The sequence below is a fragment of the Spea bombifrons genome, chromosome 2 (genome assembly GCF_027358695.1).
Source record: "Spea bombifrons isolate aSpeBom1 chromosome 2, aSpeBom1.2.pri, whole genome shotgun sequence".
Lineage (NCBI taxonomy): Eukaryota > Metazoa > Chordata > Amphibia > Anura > Pelobatidae > Spea > Spea bombifrons.
The window spans coordinates 11,278,975-11,292,670 of NC_071088.1; the positions used below are offsets into that span (position 1 = coordinate 11,278,975).

The 13,696-nt window shown below is 39.5% G+C and overlaps 1 protein-coding gene across 1 annotated transcript in view; it reads left to right on the forward strand.

Moving 5' to 3' along the window:
• MRPL39 (mitochondrial ribosomal protein L39) overlaps nucleotides 1–13,023 on the forward strand; it is a 33,014-nt gene extending 19,991 nt beyond the window's left edge. The window contains exons 5-10 of the mRNA XM_053456831.1: nucleotides 2,198–2,265; nucleotides 2,784–2,896; nucleotides 5,483–5,548; nucleotides 7,254–7,407; nucleotides 9,291–9,338; nucleotides 12,913–13,023. Coding sequence (XP_053312806.1) covers nucleotides 2,198–2,265; nucleotides 2,784–2,896; nucleotides 5,483–5,548; nucleotides 7,254–7,407; nucleotides 9,291–9,338; nucleotides 12,913–12,954 — 491 coding nt within the window. The 3' untranslated portion in view covers nucleotides 12,955–13,023. The remainder of the gene's footprint in view (nucleotides 1–2,197; nucleotides 2,266–2,783; nucleotides 2,897–5,482; nucleotides 5,549–7,253; nucleotides 7,408–9,290; nucleotides 9,339–12,912) is intronic.
• The last annotated feature ends 673 nt before the right edge of the window (nucleotides 13,024–13,696 follow it).

Here is a 13,696-nt window from a genome sequence, read left to right on the forward strand (position 1 = left end):
AAAAAGTACATTTAAAACATACAAAAACAGACGTGTATAAACATAACAATCGATTTGTTAGCTGTCTACCTAGATTATTGCATAGTGTTGTTTATAATCGATCATACTAACATAAATAGCAGCACATACCAATAAAGACTAACAGATCTGCAAAATCCTGTTTAACCCCCCCCCCCCAGTTGGGAAGAAATAGTAAAATACACTATGGGGACATTAATCATATTGTCTCATATATAGTATATAGTCTTCTGTGCCCTGTTAGTGTTAATATTAGATTTATCTAGCATTTATATTTGCTCTAGGGGTGCTACAGAACAATATTGTTTAGCGTATAAAGGAACAGATAACCAAAGTATGTGTAGAGTCTCCTTAAAAAAAAAAACAAAAACAAAAAAAAACATTGAGACCGGTAACTCTTTGGTTGCTGGTATATGCTCTGAACCCCCTAGTTGGCAAAGGGTTAAAAAATTATTCAAACATGCCCACAATTAACAGAACTGACTTAGTGGGCCGACCGCGTACCCTGATCATAAACGGTGAGTAATGCAGCCTGCCATCTTTATCGCAAAGCCAATGTTTCTCGTTTGGGAAGAACTGCTCGTTTCGATCGGCCCGGAAATACATATCGTTTTTGCATTCAATGAGATTAATTGACTGCGGTTAGTAGGTCGCTGATGCAGTAAACCCTCCCACGCTATCTAGTAAGAGTCCTGCAATAAATTAGGTTTGCCGTGCCCTAGATTTGGAGCAGTCTCCAGAGCAGTTTATTATATAATAATCCTATTTGCTTATTTAGGAAGATGGGTTCGTAATGCCGTAGAATATTGCTGTATTCTTTGGGCTTTTTGGTTTTCTTTCTTTAGTAGCCGAAAGTTTCCGCATCCCCCCTCCTGATATTTAAATATACGGACAAAACTCATTACTTATAATTCCCTTAAAGGGCCAGCAAAGGCCACGTGCCATCGCCGAAGGAGTATGTCACACCGTGCATTGCACATGGTGGGTTAAAATGTAGAAATAACATACTTAATGTAATTAGGAGGGGAAAAAATCTTATGATGTAATGGGGCATATTTAATAAGAGGTTGACCTTGGAGGAAGACGTTTGCCACATTTCCTCTTTGGGTTTTTCTTGCAGAAAATATGCCAATTTACTTTCAGCTCGCTATTAGGGTCCTTAAAGGGAAAGTCTTATGGGGAAAAAATATTTTATCGGAGCATAAAATTCTCTGCTGTATATAGTGATGTCGGCCGGTATCGACAACCTCGTTTATCTCATTTTGTTCCAATAAACACCATTTATCTGCAGAGCTGAAGGCAGCCATTGTTATCAATCATGTGATATTTTGAGTGACTTTCCCTGCTCGTTCACCACACCAAGCTGATTCTTTATGGCAACGCTAATAAAGTCTGTTTCTCCATAGACTTCCAATCAGAGTGTACAGCTGGGTAATTAAGACTGAGTCATTCTACCACAGGCACATGATAAGGAATCGGCGTGTTTGCCTAGTAGCTGCCTGAAAACATTACATCATGCAAAAACTACAAGCGTTTAAAAAAGAAAAATGATAGTATTTTTGAAAACTTTGTTTTAATCTGATATTAGTAATAAAATAATTTAATGGGAATTCTCATTTAATGCTGTAGGGCTTAGGCCATAATCTTGGTGCTCGTTGGATGCCCTGGAGTCAGGTTGCTTTTGACCGTTGGCTCAGACAAAATCCCCATAACGTCAATTAATTAGGGCTGTTAGAACTAAGGACCCTGACGAAGGGTAGAACGGTTCAGCTGCACCCTCCCTTGGAGTCTGTCGTTGCCCTTTGGGGTGTTGTCTGGCCCGGCACAGCTTTTCACTTTCTTATTTAAATCATGCAGGGCCAGAAGGACACCAGAGCTTCTCTGGGAGAACAAATCAACCCCTCTTCTCCAACATGGGGCTTTTCACCCTTGAGAGTACCCTAAGAATAATCTGAAGGAGATACTTAGTGGCAGACACCCTAACATTATTCCTCTGCTTTGTTTTGCCTAGTTGACTCTGTATATAGTCTACAGATGGCAGGATATCATCTCACTCTATATTGTCTGTATTTTAATAGCTTTTTAATGACACCCTCTGGTTTCTGACATATTTACCCTGTCATATGCTTTGCCGCTCCACTTCTTGGCTTAAAGTTCATCTTTTGGTATCTGCCTGCAGTGATCTCTGGAGCGTTCTGCTACGACGTGGTGCTGGACAGCCGACTGGATGACTGGAAACCAACAAGGGTTAGTTTTTTTTTTTTTTCTTCTTTTCTTGTTTTTCTTGCATTTTAAGTCGTATATTGTGACCTTGTATTATTTCTATGGCAACCTGCTTTCAGAACTTCCACTTAATTGTCCCTGCCTCGAGTCTCCCCGTCCCTGAAGCACATCTGTGATCACAGAAGCGGCAGTATGTACCAGTGCCATTAAAAAGACTTAATTTAGATAAGCAACTTATTCTATTTTGATTTCACTCCAAGAAGGGCTTAGATAGCAGTTATTCTCTTGATAGACTTCCAGAAAAGATGCTAAAACCAGACATAAGGGAATATTCCTACTTCTTGCATATTTTGTAACGTGTAGTTAAAAATCGATGACACGCTATCCTCTTAGGAGAACACGTTTGCCGTTCTCCAGCATTAATGTAGCTCAACTGGCTTTCAAAATGGCAGATATTTTTTAGCTTTCAGAAGCACGCGATGCAGTGTGGCTCCTAGATGCCGGCCACTCATTTATTTTCTGTGTATTTATTTTTTTTCTAGGAGAATCTTCATTCTTTCACCAAAGATGCTCTCGGCCTTATCCAGAAGGACTTGCCCTTCGAGCCTTTGGAGGTAGAAGTCAAAATTGCAAGAGAAATATTTCAGCACAATGCGTAAGTGAACGACTTACCAACAGGAGGGTTTATTGTTAAGACTGGCGCCTCTATACTTCTGATTATCAAACTACCTTTTGTATTCAGTCCGTGGTGGACAAAGATGCTGAAGGGGAAGGCTTTACAAATGGTCCATAGGTCTTAAAAAGATAAACTGTACTTTTTGTGTTGTCAGTTCCACTGACACGAGCAGAGGTATCTACTGATGCCTGTGTTTAGACAGATGACCTGAAGCCAACATTTGTGTGAGGGGCAAAACGAATAGGATTAGTAGAACGGAGAACCAAAGACCCAGAGAGGGTCCATTCGGTCTGAGGTGTGCCATGACCGACGTACCAGGTAGGCCTATAGAGGGCCACCCTGTAAATAGAAATGAAAGAAAGGATAGAGGAGAAAAGAGGAAATAAAAGGAAGGAAATTAATAGGGGGGGCAAGGGAGGGCAACGTTAGGAGCTATAACATAGCTGTGGAAGGGAGAGGCGTTGGTTAAATAACCATAGCCCCTCCCACAACTACAGGCTAATATACATCAGCCTTCACATTTATGCCTGTTCAGTCTCTACATTTATACGTGCAACTAATTCGGCAGTGATATCAGCCCCACACCTTTAAGGTCACGTACGCTCCGATCCCTTGAAATTAGAACACCATACCCTGATGGACTGTTTCTCTGTGATTGCGCTCTGATTTGGTGGTTGTTCTGTCAAAGCTGTTTTATACACCATCGCAAAGAAGTAACCTGCACAGACCCAGTAAATACCTACAGCAAATGTTGTATAAATATCTGGCATAGATAATTTAAGCCATGCCTGGATCCATTTAGGGGTTCTTTGCAGTCCCCTTTCGGTGAATGTGCTTTCTTGTGTTTTTGGTTTGCCTGGACTTGCAGTCTTCGGCTGAGAGTTGCTGCCTTACCCTTAGGGTTCTAACTCTAATATGCACCTGGCTGTAGGTAACACACAAAAATATACAGTCTGATGCTCTGGAGTTCTAACAATACAATGAGCAAAGCGGGTCTTGAAACTTTTTGCATACTTTTTACAACAAACTGGGTAATTCTCGCTAATTTTTACTGTCCGCCGGACCTCGTTCTTTCCTTTTTTCACGTGTACGTTCTTCTGTAGTCTTTACTTCAGTGTTTTTTTCTTTCTTCTCTTATAACGGAGATTTAGCTTCTAATTAGCTTTCTCCGTGCCAATGAGTGTGAAAGCCAGTAAGAACAAACTGCAATCTGAGTTTTCCCCTTAGTCATACGCTCTTTAGAAGAAAAACGATTTTGCTTCCTTAAAAAAAGACTCCAGGCATTTAACAGAACGCGAAGGCGAAGCAGAAACCTAGACTAATGGCTACAAGTATTTATTTCTTTTCACATAAAATATTTATTTCTCTTCTGGCTGCTCTTGCAGTCCCCAGGTCTAAAACCGCTTTAATCCGACTACAAGTATCCATTGTTAGGAATAAACTCCGCAAAATCAGTGCATTAAGAAGGCCAAACCGCACCATCTCAATAACCCCTCTTGCCTATGAAAGCATTTTGCCGCAGGTATCTCGGCTGAGTTTTACACCGTTCCGAATTATCCTTAATTACCTGCTTGATTGGGCACGGGTTTCCAACGGAAGACCATTAACCATCAGCAAACCAAAATGGACCATTATCGCTAATCTCTTTAACTACTACATTTCTCAAATTTCTATCAAGACCCTACAGATACAAACTGATTTTTTTATTCCTTCTTGGGAAAATGTCTTATTTCTGCATGTTGTTTGCTAAATCGTCAGTCTTTCTACTATGCAAATTTTAGTTGATTATTAGCATAGAACTAAAAATCCAAAAAAATCGTGTTTGTTGGGTTGGCTTTGAGTACTTCTGATCTTTTAGAAGGTATAGAAGTCGGGTGAACCAAGATATACAGAGCAATTGATAGCTCTGTGCGTTCAGGTCTATAACCATTCTACAGGTCATGAGCAGGTAGGTCATAAAGGTTAATCATATGACCTTGGACCTTGTGCTGTCTAGGAGCCATCTGTAAGCCACATAATAAATGATATAATAAAAAGGGAAACGTATATAATTGTAATATGGGAGGCTTGTATCAAATTTCTGCTGAGTGGCCGCAGTTATAAAGCCCTTTTTGGAAAAGACCCTTGCGTTGGCCTTTTCTAACTCCTAGTGAAGTCAAGGAGTTTGGGTGTTCAGTGCATTGTTCAATATACCCCTTCGGTTACTGGTTGGGCTATAATGTTTAGCTGGGTACATGCGCCTTCTTGTCACTGACTGTATGCGTAATGTCAATCCTTCAACAGCTGGTCTCAGAGATCTTGCATGTTCAAAGATGATACTTTGAACACAACCCCGTATTCCACTAATATCATGCCTGGGGTGGTGTTTTCTTTTAAGATTGACCCTTCTGTTCTCATGGCCACTCTTTAACTCTCCAAATGCCAGAGATTTGGACAAATAAATGCTCTAAACCCATCTCTGGGTGTGTGGCATGCTTCCCTACATCTTGCTCATAGGATAATTAGTCATAAATTACAAAATATTGCATGTATGATAAGATGTTTTTCCTTTTTTTTTTTTTTTAGGTATAAATTGACTGCAGTGGAGGAAAAAGCATCACAACACCCCCATGGACTGGTGACACTTCACAGGTGAATAATTCACTATATCCCGAGTCTCAGCAGCATAGAGTATAGCCTAACAATTTTGGGTATTGGCTCTGAAGATATCGAAGAATCTTCCTATAAGGGAATACGCCATAAGGACCAGTGACTTTTTATGAAAAATATTGCAAGCTCTTGAGCCTTTTCATTTGAAGCGCCGTAGATAATTCATATCATATTAAATTGTAGACCTGCTGAGCTAATGGGCATTTTTATGAAGTCCATGGGTGACCAGCACGCCTCCAATCAGACACCCTTACTGTCAATGCGGCCTGTAGGGGCCTTACATCAGCCATTGTTTTCCGTGTAAATTAGAATCTTATAGGCAGCCATTCTTAATCGCTGTTTCCTAACACAGCAGAATTTGCTGGCGCCGTATAAATGAATGATAATCCTAATCACCAACTGTAACCAACTCTATAGCTCTCCCCCAGACCCAAGACAGCAGTTTCAACTTTGGATTGTGTGATCAAACTACATTTTTAATTACACAAAGTGATAGCCTCATTAATCTTTAGACGTCCATTTATTTAACGCTTGGAACTGAACAAACCTCTAAAATCTACTTCTCACAATATAATCATTCATTTTTCATATTTTGCTGTTGATTATTGTCCGTCCATCTGTCCAGCATTCTGCGCATGTGTTTACATTCATTTGATCATTATTAAATTTGTTCCTCCGGCATTTTAAATGTCAGTGTAACAAAGAGCAAAACACCTGAGATTGTTACAATGTTCATTACAATTTTTTTATTCCAGTAAAATATGTGGTTTTGCGCAGAATACAGATGAGGTAGATGGAACGTGGCATACTTCCCAAGTGTACCTATCCAGAGGTGTCGATTGCTGCTTGGGACTTGCGGCCCTCAGTCCTACTTTCCTCCCTGATGTCTGTCTTTTGTAGTAGCAAGATAAGAGTGTATCACAGTGTTCTATGGGCCTAATAAAATGCATTCCTCTAGTAAAAACCGTAGCCAATTGAGTTAAAAGCGATCAATATGACACAGTTACAGTTAAGATCCTACAATCCAGTTATGCCGCGACACACCAATTTATGGTACGAGTGTAAGGCAGGTAACAAGGTTATAGATTGATGCCACTAGATTGGCTGATTGGTTCAGCATTGGGAATGTTAGGAGAAGATAAATAAAATAATAAAACTAGGATATAAAGTAGACATGTGCATTCGCATCCTTACGATCACTCACACTCTCATTCTCGTTCATTATTCCTCACACACTTTAAATGTTTCCCCAACCTTCTCTGCCAACCACTTCTACATCTTCTTGTTGTTCATCTTCTATCTTCGTCCGCATCTCCGCGGACATAACCAGGTGCAAAACTTCACCAAAATGGCGGCGCCTCATCCGATTGGAGGATCGCACATAACCTGGCACGAACTTACACCAAAATGGTGGAAGCGTGCACCAGGTAATGTCTGATCCTCCAAATGGATGAGAACATCACTGAAAGCACCGCCATTTGGCCCCAAGGTGAGCTTCCGCCAAAATGACGACACTTTCAGTGACGTCCTGTCCCCCCACCTCACCGAGGGGAGAGAAGGTCACTGGAAGCTCACACCAGGTTATGTAGTATGTTCTGTAGTATTTTTCCTATGACATTTGGTGGATTCTTGGTCTCATGGTGCTGATGAGAGGAGCTCTACTAATATTGCTTTTTGCTTATTTCAGGCTTGGCGATTTTGTGGACCTCACGGAAGGACCTCATATCCCACGGACAAGCTTCTGTCTGCAATATGAAGTGACAGCTGTTCATTCCCTTCCACGTTCCTCCTCTGAGCATTTGCGTCGATTCCAAGGTCTTTCTCTGCCAAGGCATTTACAGGTAAAAGACGCATGCTGGCATTTAGTACGATAGCAAGAGTTCTGCAATGAACAAAGTATGGGGTATAAATGGAATGTAAGCATTAGAATTTTGTAGGGATGTGCCTTCAGATTAATCAAAGAAAGTCAAGGCTAATTTGCTACCTATTGTTCACATTAGATGAGGAACTGGCTCCCCGCAGAAGACAAATGGGTAAATCTATATAGTATGAAGGAGCAGGACAGAGTAATTTAGACACCAGCTTCGTTTTGTTTTTTTGTCATCCACAAACACATCCACAGCGATCTGTGTAAGAAAACACAAAGAGTTAGGCGCCAACTGTATCATTAAACTGCATTTACACTTAGAGACAGCTTTTTAAGAGGCTGTGTTTCATGAAAGATGACCTATGAATAAGGCTGTTATTCTGTACATGGATAATGTCGACCCATAAAATCTGAATGTGACCGGAATAGCAATTCCAGCCCAGAAATATTTTTTATTTTTGTTATCTATCTTTATACACAAAACCGCACAGATATGGGACACCATTCATTAGAGTCGTTGTAGGCGAGTCTGGTCCTGGCATTTATAATTGATCTGACATAACCATTCATCTAAAGCTACAAAACACAAGAATTCCTGGTTTTGGTGTTAGAAACCCTTTACTTGAAAGGTTCTTCTGCAAGGAACCGTATGATGATGAAGGCAGAGTACAGCCAAGCGGCCCCCTTTTAATTGGACTAACCGTGGCCGATAATCCAAGACTGGCTGCATTGATTTATGTCTCGCGGTACATTGAAGAAGTGCTGTTTAATCCAATCAAAGAAAGCGCTGTCTCTTTTACGAATAGTTGTGGATATCCGCCTTTGTATTCTTTGTCATTATGATTATAAAGGCCCATTGTTTACAAGCACTTCAGATATTCCCAAGCGACTGTGCGCTCCTGCTTTTATTTTCCCTTTGAGCGTCAAATAAAGCCGTGCAGATTTCTGCCAATGTGTAATAGCGCCCTGTCTTTTTTTTATGGCGTACCATAATTACTGAATTATTAAATCATATCTAAGCTGTGAAAGGCAATTCTGTTTTTGTGTCCTTTGTAGGATCTCAGCACAGTGCCACGCTGAGCTGGAAATTCATTTTTGGGGAGAAAAGATGGATTGTATTGGGAAAAAAAAAAAAAGTTCACATTTTATTTTGTTATTTTCAAACACTTCGCTGGAAACGTACAATTTGAAGGCAGATGAGAACTATCAGGCCTATCTAGTCTGCTCATTTATCCTGCTAGGAGGCGAAGTACTTTGTGATATTGCGTTGCATGATTTGTGTACGGGAAGGACGTACTAAAATTAAATACGGTGATGTTCATGTAGTTTTCAATCTGTCCCTTTTTATAAAGAAAACCCTACCTTAATTTTGAACACATCTGAGAGGCATGTGAAATATAATGCATTGCTAAAGATATATATGTATGTGTGTGTAATATATATATATATTCACACACACATATGCGTGTGTGTGTGTGTATATGTATGTATATATATATATATATATTATATAAAAATGTGCGTGTGTGTATATATATATATATAAAATATATACACACACACACATATATTTATTATATAAAAATGTGCGTGTGTGTGTAAATACGGGTCCTGTACGTCTTGTTCTTTAAGACAGGCACGGGAAGACGTTTACTAGACAACTGTAATATACTTTAACTGAAAATAAAAGGAGAATTATATTGTAGCCCTGCGGTATGCCCTCTTGAGTACCCATGAAATGTTTTACGCAATCCCAATCCAGTACAACCTGGTGGTCATTGGATGCGCTGTAAAAAAATAAATAAAAAAATACAATAAATAATAAAAAAATAAAAAAAAAATCTTCTTTCTCTCCAGGCTTATCACACCGTGTGGGCGAAGCTGAGGACAAGATCTCAGAGGCTGGTAAGATTATAGCCTTTTAAAGTTAGCAGTTATGTTTTAACACAAGTGACCGTTTTTCCTTAAGGGAAGCTGTAAAAGATTGGATTGGATAGGTACCCTAATAAAATGCCATGCAGAAGATGGGTTTTTGTTTAAATGAAATGTCCGTAAGAAATAACGCATCTGAAAAAAAAAACCGACACGTTTAATGACCTAAGCGTGTTAGATGAAATTATGTGATAGACAAGAAGACATCTCAGCTGCTACCAAAAATAAGCATCCGGCGTTGGATTGCATTCATGTTCATCCTTTATATTGATTTTAGAAAGGCACCGTTTGCTGTGTAGTAATGTTATTTCAAGAAAAACAAACCAAAAATTGCTACAAATAGATTTTGAGTGTTTTTTTCTCATTCCATGTGAGCTCAGAAACGGTTGAGAATCTCAAATTATTATTCGATTTAACCCTTGGAATGCAACAGTAGTTAGCAGGGCAATCCAGAATAAAATCCCCGGATAGTCCATATAGCACTCAAAATGTATACAAAACATTAAATTTAAAATTTCTCAGCAGATAAGAACTACTCGGCCCATCTTATTCCCAAAGTAAAGACTCAATCGCCCCCTGTGGTTAGCTGTCCTGGCAGATTTCCGACTGCTGGTGGTCTCGTGTGACGTGGCCGAGCAATGGTGTCTCGTGCGACGCGGCGGAGCAATGGTGTCTCGTGCGACATGGCCAAGCATATGATGTCACACACACAATGTGTGTGAGAACCTGCATGCCATGATAGGTTTATGTGAACCTTCCACTTGAATCCAAATAATGGATCGGAATTATGAAGCTACAAACACTCATGTTTACTGAGATACTTGGTTAAAAAAACAAAAAAAAGTATCCGGAAATTAGCGAGCATAAAACAGACTCTGAAATGCACAGGACACAATTTCTGACTTTGACATCAAAAGCGCGGCTGCCTTTATTGAAGGATTACGGAGACGCCCTGCTTGTTTTTTCCGAGCGTATTTGCTGTAGCTGCTCGAGGAGATCAGCAGGATATTTTTCTGCATTCACACATCCTGGCGTTGCATCAAAGTTCTCCGCAACAGAAGTTTGTTGTGTTTTATCGCATTCAGCTACTGGGGGGGGGGGGTTGGGGGTTAGAGAATGGCAAAGGGGACAGCATTCATCTGCACATGTAATCATGAGTTTGCAATGGAATAAAGTAAGTGGAAAGTTGCAAAAGCATCAGAGGTACGTTAGATGCATTAGCACTGGAAGAGAGAGGCAATGGGCAAAATGTTGCAGAAATAATTCTGAGGATGGCTTTGTGTCGGGAGCCGGTACCGGCCCTCTGTTCCCAAAATGGACTACTCCTGAGTAGGCGTAATGGCCAATAAAGTATGGAGTCTATCGGTTACATAGCTCTGGATCCCACAATATCATTAGAAGACGTAATAATCAGTTTGTGAAAGATAAAATGTTATATCGGCAGGCGTGTCTCTTCAAAAGTAGATCCTTCTGAACTGGAGCCAAGTCTACAAAGAATGACATTGATGGATGTCAGGACCTTGACACGCGTTCACAGACTGCGAATAAAACAAGTGTCTAAAGAAATGTTTTTGTTAAAGACAGTTGCTTATAAAGCAGCTGTAGGCTTGAGCTGCACTATGCAACATTTCCAGGATTTATAGAATTGCTGATGATTGATGAATTAAGGACTTTTGTAGAAGATATTTTTGTTTTTTTTGCGGGGGCTGATTTCTTGTGGCGCCAGTTTTCATTTTTAATGTTTCCATTGCCTTTTTGAAGGGCCAACCCTGGCATGTTTCTCCTGCCGAAAGGGCTAAGCTGGCCCTGTATAATATATCGTTCACTTGGAAAGGTATGTGTTTTATAGAGCCAATCAAGCTGTTCATGCAGGAGTAATGTAGGGTTTTCTGTGTCCTTTATATGAGTCAAAATTAAACTCACAAAGTAATCTTCCTTGAATAAAATGCAATTGTCTGGACTTTTTCGACATCTTTGGAAGCCTTACTGGAAACCTTCTACTGTGATGTCTTCACATTATTCTGGGGGTTTCCGTATCCTTTGGACTTAATTTTAATTTTTGGGTCAACTATTTTGGGGCAAATATTGGCGACACTGGTTGTATGCAAACAACTTTATTTGCCTGAGGTGGTCTAAATGATATTTGCGATTTCTCACATTCTTAATCGTTAATTTTTGTTTTCTACCGCTTCTTCATTGCATAATGTTGAAGGCCATGTTTTCTTGTGTGAGGAGCCATTTTTAACTGATTGTAGGCCACCATTAAGTAACTTTATCCATTGACAAATGAGAGCCATGCTCAACCTATCATTGGAGGATTTCTGTTCCACGTGATGCGTATTTTTTTTCCAACAAGGTAATGTTAATAATGTCTTTTAACTCTTTGCTGGACACCGGTATAAGGTATGGAGAAGTGCCCGAGATGAGGGTAATATCTGTTCTTTGGACGCGGCACTATATCATCAGCTTTAACATGCAAAGCCTTGGAATGTTTTGATGAGACTTTGTATCTGTTACCTGGTAGAAATAGGAATGTGCTGCCTCTATCTGATTTAGCTGACAGTTCTGAAGCTGTGGGAGATGTAATTGATTGGGAGGGAGCTTGCTGTTCTTCCACGCCTGGAGTTATAACAGAGATACTGAGACAGCTTGGGAGTCTTTTACCAACTTCCCTTACTGAATGCTTTGTAAACATACCTTTCCTTAGCCCGAAATGTAGAGAAGTCAGCAGAAATGTCCCTGGCTTCTCAGGTGATTGCTTCACAGCTCCGTAGGTTGGTCCTTTGTGTCAAACTGCCCAAGGGGAAAACCTATTTTGTTTTAATGCTTTTATTGTCCTTTAATGAATAAATCCTAAACCTGAACAGTTGTCTAGTGTTAAATTCTTATTATAGTTTCCTTACAAAAAAAAACTCAAATATAATATCTGACTCTTATTTTTCTATCCGAATCGAAGCTGCTTGCCATGGTAATGGTGTTTACAGATTAAAATAAGCAATATATATGATTTAGAAACCATCTTTATGTGTCTACTATAGGAACTACCATCTAAACTTGCTTTTCCCAGCATCTCCATTATCTTTGTCCATGAAGTTATCTCTCTTCTATTAAGTTGTTGATTGTTGTTAAATGGTTGAGACGGCCTTAGTAGGGGTGGGATGAGGAGAAGGGAGAGAACATCAGAACAGAAATCAACTAGGTACGACTGGTCATGACACACCGAGACACCAATTTAGGCTTCCACAAGGTGAACTTTTAATTCAAATCGCTCCAAAACAATAGCTTTAGTAATTTGATTTAGCCATGGTGAAAAACGGTGACTGCTACATTCCTCCATGGAGTGCCAAAAGACAATCTTGTATAGTTCTGTATCATTTAGGCTTGTAAGTATTTCGAAACATATTTATTGCTGCACATGTCTCTGCCTCCTGCAGACCCCAGTCAAACTTACTTGGCAGGAACTTTGTGTAGTTAAGTACCTGAATATATAATTACAACCTTATATCACTTGATGACATTTGTTAACATGTTTGTTTTTGTTTCACAGGTCACTGAAGAGCCATATAAAGTACCAGAGACTGCATCATAATTCGGGGAGCACTTTTTTTTTTATTTCATTTTGTATTGCTGTTAAATAACATTAAACACTTGTTGTCTCGAGTTTTGTGTATTCTTTATAAAAACTGGTCTTTGAAAAAGCATAGTTCCGTAAAAAAAATAGACGAAACAGGATACTGTATATAGTATAACCTATGCAATCACAATTGCTCATCTAGTTGGCAATGAATGGTTTTAAATCAGTGTATCGTCACAAAAACCTTTGGAATATTTGAACTCTTTGTATTTTTTCTTCACTGTTGCCTTCTTGCCTCACCACTATGACAATTTCTATGGCTCTCTCCACCTAATGTATCGGTTTGTCTTAGTCTGTCAATTCTAGTCTTGTCAGACCCCTTGAATAGATGTATAGTAAAAAGCGCTATATAAATAAAAGATAATAATAATGTGTCATCTGCCATAAAAACCTTATGTGAACTTCAGTGAATGTGCCATTAAATTATTAAAAATTAAAATTGAGATCTCGCTTTACAGCTGCATGTACCAAAGCCAGAGCATTAAATGTATTTTTTTTCCCTCCATTTCCCATAATCCAACAGTTATCCTCCCGTCAACCAACGCAGAAAGTTTTCCCTCCTCTTGTGGTTTGTCTGTAAAGTCGGATAATAAAGACAAGATAAAATAGTTCTCAAGATTCTGCTTGGTATTTCTAAGGTTCTGCATTTCTCTATAGAACTAAAAATATTAAAAAGTAAAGCTTTTAAGTTAATTGC